Source organism: Gobius niger, assembly GCF_951799975.1.
Source record: "Gobius niger genome assembly, chromosome: 7".
Classification (NCBI taxonomy): Eukaryota; Metazoa; Chordata; class Actinopteri; order Gobiiformes; family Gobiidae; genus Gobius; species Gobius niger.
In genome coordinates this window covers 20,598,997-20,617,712 of record NC_136858.1, presented here as the reverse complement: position 1 = coordinate 20,617,712, position 18,716 = coordinate 20,598,997, and the positions used below count along the sequence as shown (strand labels likewise).

The 18,716-nt window shown below is 39.7% G+C and overlaps 3 protein-coding genes across 9 annotated transcripts in view; 2 read left to right on the top strand and 1 right to left on the bottom strand.

Annotated features, from left to right (window-relative positions):
• The window catches only part of ccdc88ab (coiled-coil domain containing 88Ab), a 50,800-nt gene extending 47,928 nt beyond the window's left edge, over positions 1-2,872 (bottom strand). For 4 of the 7 annotated variants that reach the window (XM_079560515.1, XM_079560518.1, XM_079560517.1 and 1 more), the window contains exons 1-2: positions 2,208-2,872; positions 2,005-2,105 (exon numbers count right to left, since the gene is read on the bottom strand). In XM_079560515.1, the coding sequence (XP_079416641.1) occupies positions 2,005-2,105; positions 2,208-2,270 (164 nt within the window). In that variant the 5' untranslated portion in view covers positions 2,271-2,872. The remainder of the gene's footprint in view (positions 1-2,004; positions 2,106-2,207) is intronic. The other 3 variants (XR_013793083.1, XM_079560519.1, XM_079560520.1) reach the window with 1 other exon arrangement.
• A 3,196-nt stretch (positions 2,873-6,068) lies between these two features.
• pnpt1 (polyribonucleotide nucleotidyltransferase 1) lies at positions 6,069-11,127 on the top strand. The gene is made up of 28 exons (XM_079560046.1): positions 6,069-6,283; positions 6,356-6,416; positions 6,513-6,587; positions 6,711-6,816; positions 6,891-6,940; positions 7,040-7,103; positions 7,172-7,219; positions 7,315-7,428; positions 7,544-7,730; positions 7,890-7,941; positions 8,011-8,068; positions 8,143-8,239; positions 8,329-8,431; positions 8,544-8,614; positions 8,718-8,754; positions 8,946-9,012; positions 9,095-9,184; positions 9,256-9,309; positions 9,405-9,514; positions 9,592-9,663; positions 9,732-9,795; positions 9,876-9,959; positions 10,046-10,129; positions 10,216-10,322; positions 10,399-10,454; positions 10,529-10,607; positions 10,693-10,740; positions 10,830-11,127. Exons 1-28 carry the CDS (start codon positions 6,165-6,167, stop codon positions 10,971-10,973), a joined length of 2,301 nt encoding a protein of 766 aa, XP_079416172.1. The 5' UTR covers positions 6,069-6,164; the 3' UTR covers positions 10,974-11,127.
• An 840-nt stretch (positions 11,128-11,967) lies between these two features.
• On the top strand, positions 11,968-17,878 carry ppp4r3b (protein phosphatase 4, regulatory subunit 3B). Its single transcript, XM_079560536.1, has 16 exons — positions 11,968-12,410; positions 12,918-12,973; positions 13,338-13,436; positions 13,530-14,153; positions 14,260-14,337; positions 14,458-14,574; positions 14,652-14,768; positions 14,845-14,976; positions 15,057-15,159; positions 15,237-15,278; positions 15,664-15,822; positions 15,904-16,073; positions 16,158-16,297; positions 16,369-16,517; positions 16,583-16,719; positions 16,799-17,878. Exons 1-16 carry the CDS (start codon positions 12,269-12,271, stop codon positions 16,904-16,906), a joined length of 2,373 nt encoding a protein of 790 aa, XP_079416662.1. The 5' UTR covers positions 11,968-12,268; the 3' UTR covers positions 16,907-17,878.
• Positions 17,879-18,716: the final 838 nt, after the last annotated feature.

Sequence of the window (18,716 nt, the reverse complement as noted above, 5' to 3'; positions counted from 1 at the left end):
TATGGGCTTCAGTAAACCGTTAGATAATCCTGGGGTCTCCTGTGCTTCTGAGCGATGCCAGCTTGTCTGCCATCATGCCCCATGGCTCTTGCCAGATACTTCCAGAGTAACAGACATATTGGAAAAGATTGGAATAGAGGATATGTACTTTATTCATTCTAAACTGAACCCTAAATGTTCCGGACTGGGTGGGAAAACAAATAATAAAGTAGAAATGACACTGTTGTCGTGTTGCTGCCATGACTTCCTGCCTAATCTCTATGCAGCATCTTCACTGTAATCTACCCAATCAACATCTGTTTCTATTATTGTATACAGCGCTTTTTATGGTAAATGGGATTTTGATAGCGCAAAGGAAATGACTGACACAATTCAAATGAAATGTTGTGTGTTCTAGATATAATTGGCTTTTGTCCAGATAGATCAGACAGCAGACCGACAGGACGTAGAGGAGAGACAGGAAAATGACCAAACAATATTTCGCTGAACGTAAAGAGGAATGCAACAACCCAATCCATGTGTTGTCGAATAGAAGAAGTACAACACGGGAAGACAGACAAATCTGCCCTGCTGCAAAGGCCACAAATATTAAACAGTGTGTGCCATATTTGTAGCGACCAAGCACGAGAAACAAAGAACACAGTCTCGCCACCACAACCAAAGCCTTCTATAATACTGTAGCCCTCTGTGTGGGAGGGAGCCTGGGCAAGACGGCCATCAACAGCTGCATGACTTCAAAACCAAATACAGGCGCACGACTAACAGAATCACTCTCTCACGCACGCACACACACACACACACACACACACACACACACACGCACACACACACGCATTGACTGGCAATCCCCAACATCCTGTCAGGCGATCACAGGGCCGGTCGCACTTCATTCTGGCCCCCATGCTGGCTCTTGCTCCTACTGTACCACTCTACCAGTCAAACACAAGATCCCTGTCTGAGCCTCGACTTTTATTTGCCGACAGAAATCCTATTAAACTCGAAGCCAAGAACATAACAGCGAGAGCGGTGAAGTTGCTAGTCTTTAAATTGGGACAGCTGCAAAGAACGTTTTTTTTTTTCCCCCAGCTTTATTTCGGAACTTTCCATTTCGCTCAGTATTCCCATGTTGCCTAATGCCGGGGTAATGTTAAGCCATGCAGCAGCTAAACAGTAGTCCAGTAGCATCTACGACTAATGCACAACTACTACATCATACAGAGCTACAAGCGCATGTGGGGGAAAAAAAGGCATTACTCTCCATTTATTTATAGTGGTAAAGGGACATGGCATCACACCCTATACAATAAGTACAACAAGCACCCCATATGTTGCGTTGTCTGATAACTTTTCCAGCAGAAGTGGCCGAATATGGCAATCTGTGACAGACAGGCACACAAATGCTGACACTGCAGTTAGTGGCATTAGAGAAAAATCTGTGGAAGAACTGCACAGGAGCACCAAAGGACAAAGGAAAGCACTCCGTCCCCATTTCTACACTGGTCCAATTTTGCTTAAAGAACCAAGGTGAATTCTATCAAGCCTGCCATCTCCTTGTTCTCTCTACAATTCTTGTCTGGTTAACGAATCCCACGTCTAATCCGTTGCACAGTAGGAAAAGTGAGCGCTTCAGCTCTAGGGGCGGGGAGTCTGCTAGTCTGCTGCAGTTGACAGTTAGAACAGATTGGAGAAAAAAAAAACACACATACACACACAACCACACTCATGGCATAGGCCTATTCAAACAAACTGGATATGCTGTGGGACATGAGGAAAGGTTGCAGAGCTTCTAAGGAAAGATATCAGTGCTGTGACCTGCCATTGCCCTCAATACAAGCTCCCCTTTGTACTTCCATCCTTAGTCAGTTTCAAACCATTGAAAAAGGCCCTTCCATGTTAAAGCAATAAAAGATGCAAATTTAACTCCTACAGCCATTGGGACATCTTTATTGTTTTGACTGTGCGCACGTGTCTACTGCATTTTCCTCAAAGTGTCATATTACTTACATCTCCAGCATGATCTCATTCAGGTAAATCCCGTCCACTAATTCAATATATTCCGACAATTTGGTGCCATCTGTCACTGTCAGCTGCCCCACAGTCTTCACCTGAAAATAGATGGCACAATTCAATGGGTGTTAAAAGAGTCAGCAATTGGATCACATGAGAAGGTTTAATTAATTTCAGAGAAGCGTGATTAGGGGGCTTACCCAGCAGACCAGGGGTGAGAGCAGAAATTGCTCCAGCAACGGGGTGAAAACCTTGCTTTCCATTTTTCCCCAGTGCAGCTGTTAATGGAAACTGTGTTCTCCTTTGAAAAGAAACGATCTTCAGATCTTCAGTTTTCACCCCTTGTTGAATCCATTAAAGTGGTGATCATTTTGGCGAACGGCCCCAGAAAACAAGCGCGTCTTCGTCAAAGATTTTAAGAGTTCCTTTGGACACTATCCAGCAGATCTTTTTTTTGGGGGGGGTGGCTCTGTCTTGCGCGCAGACAGAGCGAAGAATTACATTTTTACAAGGTTGTGAGCCCAAAGTATTTCAGAGCACAAACATTTAGGCTATTCAAGTTACTGCACACGGGTTTGTGAGATCTGACCAAAGTGCAGTTTTTTTCCCACCCCTTTTTTGCCAAACGGTTACAGAAAAATCACCGTTCAAATGGACAACATTGATAGGAACGCGCACGGGGTTGTCCCAAATGAAAATCTACTCCACTCCGTCAACGTTGGGGGGAAAAAAAGAGAAAAGAAACGTATCTTGCGCGAGATGTGTATAGTCCCTCTGCTGCGTAAATGATATTCATTTAGGGCTTTGTAGCGGCAGCAGCGTGTCCTCTCTGAGCAGCTCCAGTTCAAATGGTGCAGACGGAGGAGGCACTTCAGAGGATGACTGGAGGACACGTAGACACGCCTCTCTGCCTCCGCCTCCCATCAAGGCAGAAAATAGGGCAATCATCACAGCATCATCGACTTCCATTTTTTTTGTGTTGGGAATCTTGGTTTTCTTTGACTATTAATAAAAGAGAACTATTCAATTGGAGTTGAGTGAGGGCAAATAAATGTGAATGTGATGATGCCCCGCTTGCTGATGGGGGCAGGAGCCCGTTTCTCCTATTGATGGCATTTTCACAAGCATAAATTATGTAACAAATCATTTGCATTTGTGATTGGGTCCATGAGCTCACTGAACAGCACCATAATAACTATTTTATTTTCTGTATTAAAAATAATACATTTTGTCACCTGAAACCCATCTGTAGAGGTGCTTGCAATAAACTTGTTTTGGGGAGTCATGGCAGGAGTGCAATGAATCTTCCATGAAGAGTAAATCATGGTTATAGATCTAGACCAATAGGTTTAGACCAAAAGGAAAATCTAAGGAAAAACGTCCCCATGTTGCAACATCTTTGATAAAATGGACCATGATGCGTCTTTTCTTTATTCAGGTCAGCTGATATCATTAAAGATGTGGAAAAACTCCACTAGTCTGATGATAGGTTTGGTTTAACTACTGCAAGGCTCATAGCTGAGATAAGTTGTACACCCTGCACAATGGACCACAATACCACAATAGACTCTCGGACCATGAGAGAAATACTGTGAGATTCAGATGAAAAGGTTCCTTCAAAGTCTTTTTGTTCAAATGGAGAGAAATGTATTAACACCATAGGTTGATGTGTTTATCCTTTGTCTGTATGTGCTTGTATCAGCACTTAGTAAATGAGTTAAAGATTGGTTTAGTGTAAGTGGCACCTAATCAACAAATGATAAATAGGGTCATCCTTCATGAGCACAAACAGACTGTGGTCAAATAGCCATTTTAGACCCCACTTACTGTTGTGGACCCGGAAGATACAATTTGCCCATTTTGAGACACAAGTTTTAAACAGCAAAAACGGCACAGCCATAGTTAAATAAACACACTCTCATTTGCATGATGACGGTTTTTGTGGGGCTACACTACAGCTTGGGGCCATTGCTTGCAGTACGTACTTGTTGTAGCTTGTTTTTATGTTCAACATGTTCGACAACCAGAAGTGCACATTGGGATAACGCTTGTATATGACACGCAATGTCATATACAGTACTGAATTTTTAAAAAGCGGTGGCGTTATTCAGGCATACAGGAGTGATTCTTGTCAGTCAAAGGATTTTAGGGCACACATTAAATGAACATATGTGGATCTGTTCTGTAAAAAAAAAGGCTTTCACATAGCCTGTGGTTGTGGCTATTTCTTAAGGGAAAAAAGGTGAACTGGCCGAGTTCCACAGGCCCCTACCCTCCACCTGAAAAGATACAAAATGATATCAAATAAAGAGTTGAATGCAAATGCAATTGAGCTGAATTAAATATGATGTTATAGCACTTATAATCGTCAGTAAAACAGTTATCCTGGCTGACTTGTTCAGTTCCGGGAAGAAATTACTTGGGCCTGTGACTCAGGAATCATGCAGAGCCACCGCAGCATTCCTGAAAAACACTCATGTTGGCAAAAGCACTGCAGGAATTTTAACTGCCTTCTTGTGTGTGTGAGCTAGCTCACTGTACTTCAATGAGTGTGTAAAGAAAGTGAGCTCCTCTGCAATTTGGCCTATTTTAACATTGTGCACAGGAGCATAACTTCAGGCTGTGTAGCCATGCGCAGTCACAAGCCCTTGAGTTGCCACTGCAATCATTTTTTGCCATCTTTACTGCCATAACTTTTTTATTCACATGCTCCACTCAACATTATAAGGTTTGGTATGGGAAAGCTTAATGTGCATCCATGTGTAAGCATATACTGTTCTTGTAAGCCAACTTTCAAATCTATGTTTCCAGTCTAACTAATAAACATTTGATGATGTGCCCAAAGCTCAGGTAAACTAAACAGTAACTCAAAAATGTACAGGCCTATTCATGAATTAAAAAGAATGATACCTCATACCTCAGTGCTTTCCTGGATACTCAAAATGCTTTACATAAATAACACAAATTATGGAAAGTGAAGTTTATTGACTAGTTTTAGCAAGATTTGAAAATGAACCGTGTTTGCATGTTCTAGAATCACAATGGAGCTTTGGGCTTCATTATATGAATGATCATTTATTTGAGCAACTTAACAAACAACAAGCAATATATTTTTTCCATTTGTACATTATATTTCACACATATGAACATGTATGGCGCTATACAAGCATATACACGTTTTTCAAAGTGCTACTCTGAAAGTCAATACAAATTCACCCAAACTCCCTGGTGGTAAAATGCTATTGTAGCCACAGCTGCCCTGGGGTAGACTGGCAGAAGTGAAGCTGCTAATCTACTACTACCTATCTACCAACCAGCCAACCAGCCAACCAACCAACCAACCAACCAACCAACCAACCAACCAACCAACCAACCAACCAACCAACCAACCAACCAACCAACCAACCAACCATCACCACCTCACACATACTGTAGGCTACATCACACAGCTGGTATTGGCACAGAAACACAAACAATGCAAAGTGATAGTTCCCATATTACACTGCGCCTGCATTTAAGACAACAGCTATACATGTTGTCACTGAAGCTGCATTGGCTCTCTCCAGCTGTCACACTCGTCCATCACGAGCCTTGCTTGCAATATTTCTGTATCCTGAAGTAATGGAAACAAAAATAAGTGCATTATTAAGTGCTTGTCATGGTGACAAGGAGTGTGTACAAATGCAGTCATTATGTGCATCTGTGGCTTTGTCCACAACTAGACAAAGGTTTACTTTTAATAATCATAACCTGTTTGCAAATTTCGAAAAGAGAGCGGTGATTTTAAAGAATGTAACCTCCCTTGCTAAAACAGTATTTAAAAAAAAAAGAAAAAAAAAGGAAACGGTGACATCTAGTGGTCAAAGTGCGTGATTATTTTAGAGTTGAAGATTTTTTTTATGTACAAACAATTCGAGGCAATTAATTGTCTTACCTCTGTTTACATTATGGTGGTTTACATGCACATTATCAAATTGCAGACACATTTTTGCACATCATTTGTTTTTACTAATTTACGCAACACGCTACGTGATGACGCACTTCCGCACGTATGACAAACTGTCATGGAAGCCCCCACGCATGAAACGAAACTCTGAAGGCACTTATTGTGTGCACACATTTTAATGTTAGTGATTCTGGCCAAATAAAAAGCATATATGAGATACTTACTTAGACCCGGGCATTCGTTTGCCTGCCTTTATGTCCGGTCATGTCATCAAAGCGTGTACAACAGCCACTCGCGTCTCAAGAATATCACTGTGGACCTTGGAGAGAAGTGAGTACATACAATGGTGCTGCACTTAGAGGTACACTTCACTTTCGTAATTACGCTTCTGTTCACTTATAGAAAACTTGAGATCTCCTCTGGGAGATTTGCCAGATTCGCAGATGGATCTGCTGTTGTACAGGTAACAATCCCTGAATAAACATACTTATTATGTTAACTTGCACATTTACTATTCAGGTGTGATATTTCAAAACATATACCTGTCTTCTGACTACAGCTTGGAAAAACCTCGGTGATGGTGACCGCTGTGAGCAAAATCAAGCCATCGCCATCTCAGTTTATGCCTCTAGTGGTAAGATATTCTTTTTCATTAGTACACAAATACTCAACTGAGCTAAGACTTACATTAAGCCTATTATTACTTCATTTGCACCATATATGAAGTGTAACATGTAGACTGTTTAAACCCCCACAGGTGGACTACAGACAGAAAGCAGCTGCTGCTGGGCGGATCCCCACAAATTACTTGAGACGAGAACTTGGAACTACAGATAATGAAATCCTTACCAGTAGATTAATAGGTAAGATATTGACATTTCAAGGAATTTGTTCAGTCCGTCTAAATTGAACTTTCAATTGCTTTTTCTTCTTTCAGATCGTTCTATTAGACCACTTTTCCCTCCCGGTTACTTTTATGATACACAGGTCAGTTCAATGGTTGTATCACAATGTTTTTTTCTCCCACTATATCTGGCTTGTTTCATCTCATGAATTTAATTTCTGCTTAAACCACTTTCCTTTAAGATCCTCTGCAATCTGCTGGCAGTAGATGGTGCCAATGATCCGGATGTGCTTGCAATTAATGGAGGTGAGTACTATTTGTAGAACACCATTATGAACAAGACATTGTTTACAAAACAATTTTGCTTTTTGAAGCTTCTGCTGCTTTGGCACTCTCTGACATCCCATGGCATGGACCAATTGGTAGGAAAGAGTTAATAAATACGTTATAGCTACCTCAAAAAAAAAGAAGAGATTACAGTGAAGAGCATGTTTTATGTTTTACTTGCTGTGTGTAGGTGCCGTACGAATAGGCATGATCGATGGAGAGTTATTGGTCAACCCGACCCGGGTTGAAATGGCTTCTAGCACTCTTAACCTGATTGTGGCAGGAGCACCGAGCAGTCAAGTTGGTATGATACATTTATTACTTATACTTTTTGAAAATTAAAACTCTTCACTTGGAGGACTTGAGTTGACTTTGTTGAAATATAAAATTGGTTCTGCACAAACGTCTCTGTGTTGTAGTGATGATTGAGGCATCAGCTGAGAATGTCCTGCAGCAAGACTTTTGCCACGCTGTAAAAGTGGGAGTGAAACACACTCAACAGATCATACTGGCAATCCAACAGATGGCAAGAGAGCAGAAGGTCACCAAGCGTGTTCCCCTCAAAATCTTCACTGCACCAGATGAGATTGTGGGACAAGTGCGGCAGTAAGATTATATTTGTTTCTGTTGTTCAATGAATAATGGTAGTGCCGCCGTTAGTCTACTGGGTAAAGCTGCTGAACAGATGGCAGAACACTGTTCTGTATGTACTGCACTGTATGAAAATGCAAAGTAATTTTACAACGATTCCTTTCACTTTTATAGACTTTCATCTGAAAGAATTTCTGCTGTTTTTAGAGACCGAACCCATGATAAGGTAAAACACCAATGTTTTTTCAGGACACATTATTGAAAACAGTGCATACGTGTTAAAAAATATTTTTAGATTTCAAGGGATGAAGCCATTAACAAAATCCGACTTGAAACAGAGGAGGTCATAAAAGGTACACAAGACTAGCAGTCAAAACATGCTCAGTGTCTGTACATGCAATATCTTTTATTTATTTATTTTTTACAGAGAAGTTCCCACAAGCTGAGCAATTTGAAATAGTGGAATCTTTTAATGTTGTGACCAAAGATATATTTTGCAGTTTGATCTTGAATGAATATCAGAGGTGAGTTACATCCTACAAAGCACACTTTTGGAGATAATATATTTAGAATAAAAGTTTTTGTTTTTTAATGGAATATTTATTTATTTCAGGTGTGATGGGAGAGATTTGACAGCTCTTAGAAACATTTCTTGTGATGTCGACTTGTTTCAACCACTACATGGTTCAGCTCTATTCCAAAGAGGGCAAACACAGGTACTGAATATTGGCTGAAACACATTTTCATTTTTTTATTCATTTTTCAAGGGATGTGCTTTGTAAATGTATACAGTATTATGTAAGGTTGTCCTTGACTGTTTTACTGCAGGTCCTGTGCAGTGTCACTTTTGATTCCCTGGAATCCAGTGTTAAACCAGACATCATCACGACAGCCTTAAGGTCCACAGTGTTTTTACTTCGATATGTAAAATACAAACATTCTGTGTATGCCAACCTTTTCATTTACAACAAGTGTCCCCCCCCCCTTTTTTCATTTCTTTAGTGGCATTAAAGATAAGAATTTCATGCTCCATTATGAGGTAAGCCACATCAACCAATAATCTGTTACACTGCATGCATGTTGTGGGTTAAGGATTTTATATGTGTCTGTTTTAATGTGGGTATGGACGGTCCCCAGGAAAACTAGTTGCCAGGATTGCATTAAAGAACAAATAAACAAATAAATATACTACAAAACATAAGGTGCAATGTCTTTATTTATCGTTTACAGTTTCCACCATATGCAACTAATGAAATTGGCAGGGTGGGAGGGTCCAACAGAAGAGAACTTGGTCATGGTTTGTCTATTCTATATTTTATTGTGTAGGCAATATTATGTTATTGTTCCAAAGGTGTAATGAAGTTCACAATTATTTCCAGGTGCCCTGGCTGAGAAAGCCCTACGGCCAATTATTCCTAAAGATTTCCCTTTCACAGTTAGAGTTACAGCTGAGGTACTTGAGTCCAATGGTAAGTTCTCTAAAACTTAGGCTGATGCTCAACAAAATGAAGGCATATTTACCATCATTTTAATGTTTCAGGGTCTTCATCCATGGCCTCAGCTTGTGGAGGTAGTCTAGCATTAATGGATGCAGGTATTGTATTTTAAATGCCTTTGTGGGTTCGAGCTGTTTAAATGTGAAAAATATGAATGAAGCTATTATAAGGTATTGTCTAATCTGATTCACAGGTGTGCCTATTTCTTCTGCTGTGGCTGGTGTTGCCATTGGGCTCATATCAAAGCCTAACCCGGAAAAAGTCTCTGAAATTGAGGACTACAGATTACTAACAGATATTCTCGTTAGTTATGATTACGTTTTTTTAGATTTTATGATCTTTTGTAAGTGCGCTGGCTTGAAGGTTTGTTATCTCTTCAGGGGATAGAAGATTACCTTGGAGACATGGACTTTAAACTTGCTGGAACAAACAAGGGCATCACTGCCTTACAGGTATTTAGGGCATAATACCAAAATTTAAACGCTGTTGTATTTTACATGGTTTTATTTTACATCTCAAGGCAGATGTAAAGATTCCCGGGCTGCCTCTTAAAGTGGTTATGGAGGCTATCCAACAAGCAACAGGTAGTTACAAAGTGATATACTGTACATAAAAGATTACCACAGTTTATTTTATAATCTAAATGAGTTTTATGCTTTCTCAGTTGCAAAAAGGGAAATATTGAGTTTAATGAACAAATGCATCGCCAAACCCAGAGATAAGAGGAAAGAAAATGGACCTGTTGTTGGTATGCTTTAGGTTAACAAAAGACAAAATAACTGTTTATTTGTTTTTATCCAAGGAATATAATTCTTTGTTAAAATATATTGTCAGAAAATGTGAGAGTACCCGTCTCCCGAAGAGCTAGATTTGTTGGTCCAGGAGGGTATAACCTACGCAGACTGCAAGCCCAAACAGGTATTATAACATGACATTTCAGTGTTTTTCTCACTGTATATAAATATGAATATAAAGCTAATGTCTTATTATTATTTTTTGTGTAGGTGTCACAATAAGTCAGTTGGACGAGGAGACATTTTCAGTATTCGCTCCAACACCGGGCGCAATGCATGAAGCACAAGAGTTCATCAGTGAAATTTGCAAAGATGACGTCAGTCATGATTATTTTAGGTTTTCTGGGAAATCAACAATGTTTATTAATGTAACTTTTTTGGGTGTTTTTATAGCAAGAACTGCAGTTGGAGTTTGGTGCTATATACACTGCCACAATCACTGAGATAAGGTACAATTTTGTACTTCACAAACTACTATGAATTGGCCCATGACATCATCATGGACATTTTTTATCCACTACAGAGACATTGGCGTCATGGTAAAACTATATCCAAATATGAGTGCTGTCTTACTTCACAACTCACAATTGGATCACAAACGGGTAAGGGTAAAATGTGTCCTTCGACGCTTTTTATATTCTTGATGTTGTTTCTGTGTTCCAAAATCTTAAATGGATTTTGTTTTAGATAAAACACCCCAGCGCATTGGGTTTAGAGGTTGGACAACAGATACAGGTATCCTTAAACACACTACTCCTGCACTTATGAAGTCACTTTAGTTTCATGAAATAATGCTGAAAAAATATTTTTTGTTGTTGAAACAGGTCAAGTATTTTGGACGGGATCCCACGGATGGCAGAATGAGGCTTTCTCGCAAGGTCCTTCAGTCCCCTGCTGCGACGGTTGTCAAAACACTTAGTGAAAAACAAAGTATCTCAATGGAACCTAACAACAGTACCAATTCATGACAAATTGCATCCAAAACACACTGTTGATTTTTAACCCAGACTGTACTATAACCACAGTTCAAGCAAGCAGTTCAAGTACTGTACCTAAGAAAGCACTTACCTGTAGAACTACGCGGGATGCATAGCTTGATTTGCTTTCAGTTCATCTAAGAAGATCTGAGAAGAACATGACAACAAACTCTTGTTTTTCCACATATCCCTCAAACAATTGTTGGTGGTCACGAAGGATGTTTTTTGAATGGATAGACATTCATATTCTGTCTTTCTGTGTTTTGTAAATAAAACTGACCAAACTTATTTTGTTGGTGTAGTGGAAAATGTATACGTCGACCTATACCAATGAGTCTATATGGACCTCAGAAGTTGGTCACCGAACCTTAAATGGACCTGGAACTTGTGATGCTTATGATAATGGTTGTTCATGTGTCACATAATGTCACTGTTGTTGAACTGGGTCCCCAAACTTTTTTAGAGCCAAGGGCAACTTCCAAGAACATTACTTTAAGTTTCGAGGGATAGATATTGTATCTACACTGTTTAATTATTGGATATTAATCATATGTAACAAATTTAAATTTCAAGGGATAGAAAGTATGGTGTATTTATTGGATATTAACCATATGTCACAAGTTTGTGTGTGTTCTGCGAATAAGCAACAACAGTTGCCCCAAAAGGCATCTTTGTCCCCATGGACATCGGGTTGGTGACCCATATTCTAGAATATCATTATAGATCATTGAAATGAATACAAATAAATTGAATTTTTCATAAAATATAGTTGTTAAATTGTTATGGGTGACTGCTATCCATTGACAAAATAGGGGTCAAAGAGAGAAAAAACAAGATGATTTATTGAAATGTTCTGTAGGTGGCGCTCATAATAACCATTGGAGGTAGACTGCAGGTTTTTAGAAAGGCTGCTAACCATTGGTTCACAGCGCGTGGAGGTGGAGACTGACCGCTGTGTAATGCTTGATTGACGTCGAAGAAGAAAAAGAACACAGACGGGATACAAGATGGCGGGTTGTAGATGCTAGCGCAGCAGAGGCCGTTACAGTTGTTGTGTTCTTGTTTTTTACTCCTTATTTTACTACTATTATTAAATCGCTTTATTCGGAAAAACAATGGCTTTTTAATATAGCCTTAATAGTTGTGTACATATAACTTTTCCCAGGCTTGCATGTATTAACATGCGGGTGGAAACAAAGTTAACAGGTCGAGGGTAAAAAACAGTGAGGCTAGAGGTGTTAGCTTGTTAGGAGCCAGCTACTGTGCTAGCTGCCACACTGTTAGCCATGTCGGATACTCGGCGAAGAGTTAAAGTATATACGCTAAATGAGGACCGCCAGTGGGACGATCGAGGAACTGGACATGTTTCTTCCACTTTCGTTGAAAGACTAAAAGGGACAACCCTTTTAGTTCGTGCAGAATCTGACGGTAAGATATTAGCTTAGCATGTAGCCACATTTGTATGCTAAGCTATAGTTATGCTAGTTTGTCTTTAGCCGGATGATTGCTGGATGAACAGAAGTCAATTGTTTACCACTATATTTTCTAAATTATCTAATAGTTGACTTACATTTCAGACACCATTGCTGCAATGCTCATATTGTCTGTATGTATATTCGGTTGCGTGGGTATGAGACCCCTCAACCTTAAAATATGAAGCAGGCGAGTGAATATCTGTAGCATGGGGCCTCAAAGTGTTTTCATGCCCAAAGTAAATCTCAAGTTTGTTTTTAGCTATGTAAATGATCAACCGTTACAAAGTTACCTCTCACTGGTGAAAGCACATGGCTTGAATTTACAAACCTGTGGTAAATAATTGCATTTTGTTTTTGCAACATCTGCGGTTTCTATGTAAATAGTGTATTGTATTGTGTCAACATAATTAGTTTTTGAACGAGTGAATGTTAAATAAATCACATCTTTTTAATTTTTTAGGCTCACTTTTACTTGAGTCCAAAATAAGTCCAAATACAGCGTACCAGAAACAACAGGTAAGATTTTACAAAACATTTAAATTTTTGCTTGTGAGTTGTGACCACATGTGTTGAGCAGCTGTCAGTTTTTTTGCCTTTATTTCTCATCATTGATTTCATACTGTTGTTGCTCAGTAATAATTGAACTGTTTCAATCTGTCCATAAGAAGTAGTCTGTGTGTGTCAGTTAGTCAGTCAGTTAACGTGTAGCTGAATATTATAATGAAGTTGTGAATAATTAGTAGTTTATGGTTGTATTACAAAGTCCAATAGAAATTATGTAACAGATTACTATAAACTAATTACTTAAGGACTTTTATTAAAACTACAGCGACTGTAATCCTGTAACCCTTACCTTTTGTATGTCTGTCTCTCTTTATAGGACACCCTCATTGTGTGGTCAGAAGCAGACAACTATGACCTTGCCCTTAGCTTCCAAGAAAAAGCCGGGTGTGATGAGATTTGGGAGAAAATATGCCAGGTGCTTATTCATTTTTCATTTTATTTTTTTAGAGGGGGAAAAAACACTTTTAATGTAATGTTCACAAAATGTATGTCTCCAACTCTGATTAAGGTGCAAGGGAAAGACCCTGCTCTGGATATTACACAGGATCCAATTGATGAATCTGAAGAGGAGCGCTTTGACGAGATCCCAGAGACCAGCCATTTGGTGGAGCTTCCTCCCTGTGAGTTGGGACGATTGGAGGAGATAGCTGACCTGGTCACGTCTGTTCTTTCATCGCCAATTAGAAGAGAGAAACTGGCTCTGGCTTTGATGACTGAGGGCTACATAAAGAAGCTGCTTGGGCTGTTTCGTGTATGTGAGGACCTGGACAACAGGGAAGGCCTTCACCACCTATATGAAATCGTCAGAGGCGTGCTGTTTCTCAATAAAGCAGCTCTGTTTGAAGTGATGTTCTCTGATGATTGTATTATGGATGTGGTGGGCTGCCTTGAGTATGACCCTGCACTTGTACAGCCAAAACGCCACAGGGAGTTCTTGACCAAGACAGCAAAGTTTAAAGAGGTGATCCCTATTACAGACTCTGAGCTACGGCAAAAGATCCATCAAACCTACCGAGTGCAGTACATCCAGGACATCATCTTACCTACACCTTCAGTCTTTGAAGAAAACTTTCTTTCTACTCTGACGTCCTTCATCTTTTTCAACAAGGTGGAGATTGTGAGCATGTTGCAGGTAATTTTACTAGACTTTAATGTGACTTTTGTTGTACTTTATATTTTATTTTTTAGCTGAAAGCCTATAATTTTTTCCCCCTCATATTTTCATGTTTTTCTCATAGGAGGATGAGAAATTTTTAACAGAAGTGTTTGCCCAGTTAACAGATGAAGCTACCGAAGAGGGTAAAAGAAGAGAACTTGTAAGTGAAATTTATAATCTTAAAAAAAAACATGACTTTGTTGCCACAAATCTGGACGTTTTGCAATTATCCACGAGGATTATCGTAAAAAACATGGCACTTGTGTTTTCTCCTCTTCAGGTGAATTTTGTGAAGGAATTTTGTGCTTTTTCACAAACCCTGCAACCCCAGAACAGAGACGCCTTCTTTAAAACATTGGCGAATCTTGGCATTCTACCTGCCCTTGAGATTGTCATGGTATGTTACTTCAAGTGTTTTTTTTGTGTGTGTGCAAACCCTAAGGTCTGTTAAACTTATGTTGTGGGCATTGGCAGGGAATGGATGACCTGCAGGTGAGGGCAGCAGCAACAGATATTTTTTCATACCTGGTCGAATTTAGTCCGTCCATGGTCCGAGAGTTTGTAATGCAGGAGCCTCAACAAACGGATGATGTGAGTAATCTTAATAATTGCTTTTAAGATTATCTTTAAACTGGTGGCTGTTTTTTCATCATCATGTCTCTTCCAGGATGTTCTTTTAATAAATGTAGTAATCAAGCAGATGATATGTGACTCTGACCCGGAGTTGGGAGGCGCTGTTCAGTTAATGGGTCTGCTCAGGACTCTCATTGACCCTGAGAACATGCTGGCGTCCACAAATGTACGTATCATACACACTTCAGCTGCTATAGTTTTTAACCTGCCCGATCTGAATCTTCGTGAATTATTTTTTCCCAATAGAAAACTGAGAAGACCGAGTTCTTGAGTTTCTTCTACAAATACTGCATGCACGTATTAACTGCTCCTCTACTGGCAAACACAGCACATGAAAAAAGTTCTAAAGGTACTGTAAAACTGGCCCTTAATCTAATTCAAGAAACAATCCACAAGTGGATACATGTCTAATTAACTTAATTTCAGATTTACAAGATGGCACAACTAAAATGAACCCAGTCTGTCCAGGTGAGTCTACAAATATGTACTTATTAAATCAGTGGTTCCCAAAGTGGGGGTCGCAGGACACTGAAGTAGGGGTCTTGAGACAATATTTTTTTTTTACATTTCTGACATTGAATTTGATTGAAAACAGCAAATTTTAGTGAAATTAGGCCAAATGAATTCAATATCCAAACTAACATCACCGAACCAGATTTAAAATGTTTTGCAACTTAAATGATCATAAGTGCTAATTACATTTTACAGAACGGTGCCCGAGTTGGTTGAGTCATTTTGGGGGTCATGGCCTGAAAAGTTTGGGAACCCCTGTGTTAAATACTAAAGGAGAAGTTGACTATGTTTTGCCACACTTGTGAATGATGTGTTTCTTCTTCTTCTTCTAAAAAAAAAGATAACTTTCAGACAGCCCAGCTGCTTGCTCTCATCTTGGAGCTTCTGACCTTCTGCGTGGAACACCACACGTACCACATCAAGACGTACATCATGAATAAAGATCTGCTCAGGAGAGTTCTGGTGCTCATGAACTCAAAACACACTTTTCTCGCACTTTGTATGTAAAGCAAATGATACGCATGTTTGTAACCAACAGATGCCTTATTTAAAAAAAAAAAAACCTTTTACTCTTTCTTAGGTGCTCTGCGTTTTATGCGCAGGATTATTGGCCTCAAGGATGAGTATTACAACCGGTATATTATTAAAGGGAACTTGTTTGAGCCTGTCATAAATGCCCTGCTGGACAATGGTACTCGCTATAACTTGCTCAACTCTGCCATAATTGAGCTTTTTGAGTTTATAAAAGTGGTATGTACTTTCTTTGCTCTCTTGTCTATTCTTTTTTACATGTTCTGCTGTTTTTCCTAATGGTTACATTGCTATTCCCACCAGGAGGACATAAAGTCTCTGATTGCTCACATTGTGGATAACTTCTACAAAGCACTTGAATCCATCGAGTATGTTCAAACCTTTAAGGGCCTAAAAGGCCGGTATGAACAGGAGAAGGACCGGCAAAGTCAGAGACTTAACAGGTCAGTTAACCAATATGCGGGCAGGAATGGCATAGCATTTACTGAATACATCGCGCTTTTGTAATTGCTAGATATCGTCGTGATGCGAGGTCCATGGATGAAGATGAGGAGTTGTGGTTTAATGACGACGAAGATGATGAAGATGGTGAGACTGTGGAAAAAAGCCGCATGGAAGAGGAATTCTCTGACAGCTATGGAAAGTACATGGAGGCCAAAAAAGGTTTGTCACTTTAACTGACTTTTTAAACTGACTTGGTTGAAGTTGCTAATTATGTTTTGTTTTAGGAGCTGCCAATGGAGCCAACAGTGCCAATAACAATGGTAAATCTGCTACAATCCCACCCTCTGCTGCTGCTGTCAGTGTGAGCAGTTCAACATCCTCAGTCAAGACAGTGGCCCTCCCCGCTACACCAGTAGTGAAGGTAACAAAATGACTTTCTCTGATTGAAGAGGGACATTATTGCTTTAAAGCCTCTTCAAATGTTTTGGTTTTCCTTTTAGACTGCAATGGTTGGCTTGGTGGACTATCCCGATGATGAAGATGATGAGGAGGAGGAAGAAGAGGAGGAGGAGCAGTCTGTGAGGAAAAGGCCGCGCCTCAGCTCCTAAAGCTGTATTGACCTCTTTGCTGAAGTGCGGAACATCTCTCCCAAACCTATGGTCCTTAGCCAGCTTGTGTGCTCTGGCAGTTTCTATGGACGGGCGAAGACACTTGTCTGGTTGGCCCACATCAAAACTCACTGTAGTAGGAAATGGAGACTAACAACAATCTGAAACTCAAATCTGGAACATTTTATTTTTATTCAGTAGATGAGGACTACCGGTAAATCCTTGTTTCATCCAAGCTTTCAATGGGCTTTTGCTAGCCGTGTCTGCCCAAGTCACGAGGCCTTTTGGGTTTTCATCTCTGAACTAATATTTCCTTCTAAACCACATACTCCTGACCAGAGACTGCTGTGGAAACTCCAGTGCCAAGGCGCTCTCTCACGCTGCCCTGTTGCTATAGCAACAGCAGTGAACCTGCTGTGGACCTATGCTACAGCACCCTGTCATTTCAAGTTCTGTAGACCCCATCAAACCTACATTAATGAGTTCAATAGAAGAGAAGTCGGACCACAACCAGCCAGTGAATGAATTGTGCTCAGAGCCAGTCAGACTAGCGGGACTAGCCAAAAGATGTCAAAAGCTTGACTGGTTGAAACAGTGTGCCACCCCGTTTGGGGGTATAGAAATTTTGACAAATTCCTGGGATGGATGGCCACTAATCGGCTTTTTGAGCCAAAAGACACAAGGCCTTGTTTAGAATAAGCAGGATTCCTCACAATTGTTTTAGTCAGGGCACGGGCCACATCTCACACAGGACTGTGCAGGCCAGATATTTCACTTTGTTAAAATTACTGTACAGATGTTTTTTTTTCCTTTTTAATCATTTCCCGACCTGAAAGGGGGACAAGTTGTCTACCTTTGTCTTTTTGTTATTACACACAAGGTGTGGACACTAATTTCACCCTTTCAAAGTTCTTTTGATTCTATGTAAAATGCAGAGGAATTGAAAATGCTGGTTTTAAAATAACATTTAACTGCATTAAAATATTTTTTTGCAGCCAGACACTTGGATATTAGTATCTTTTACCACAATCCTCCTGAAGATCAAACACTGACAAAATAAACTTCCTATTTCAAGCAATACAATTAGCAGTTTTTAGGATGTTGCATGTGTAACAATTTGAACTGCAACATAATAGTTGCTTAGTTCCACAAGCTGTTTAATTGCCAATGTAATTATTTAGCCTCACAATTCAATAGTTTGAGTTTCTATAAAACAATTTATTAAACAGTACATGCCACACAGTATTACAGACACTGGAATGAATGTTTGTTTCTTTTCCCACTTCAACTCTTAAGTACATGGGTTGTTTTTCAGCTAAGATGGACCACTGGCAAAAAGGTTCATGTACACGTCACAAACAAAACATCTCCATTTCTGTGCATAACAAGGGGAACAATGCAGAAAATGAACAAAACAAATGTGCATTATTATAGCAAAAAGTTGATGCATAAGTACAATTATGTATTTGTTTACAAACTGTGGGGTAATGTGCTGTAGCAGTGGTTGATTGTGCTCCCTGGGAAACACTGATAAATCCTAGTCTGGCATGTAATAGTGATGGGCAGATGATACATCAGGGTGTGTGCGTGACATCACAGCACTCATGATCCAGTGTGGAACTAACCGCGGCATCTGGTGGTTTGAAAAATGCATTACAGCAGCTTGTTATTTTCATTGAGAATGAATGAGGTGTAAACAGCTGATAATGAGAGGATATCCACAATTATAATGGAACAAAGAGCGTTAGTGTTACAGCAATTTCAAGATGAAGTAATTGATTAATGAAATACAAAATGCAGTGACAATAAG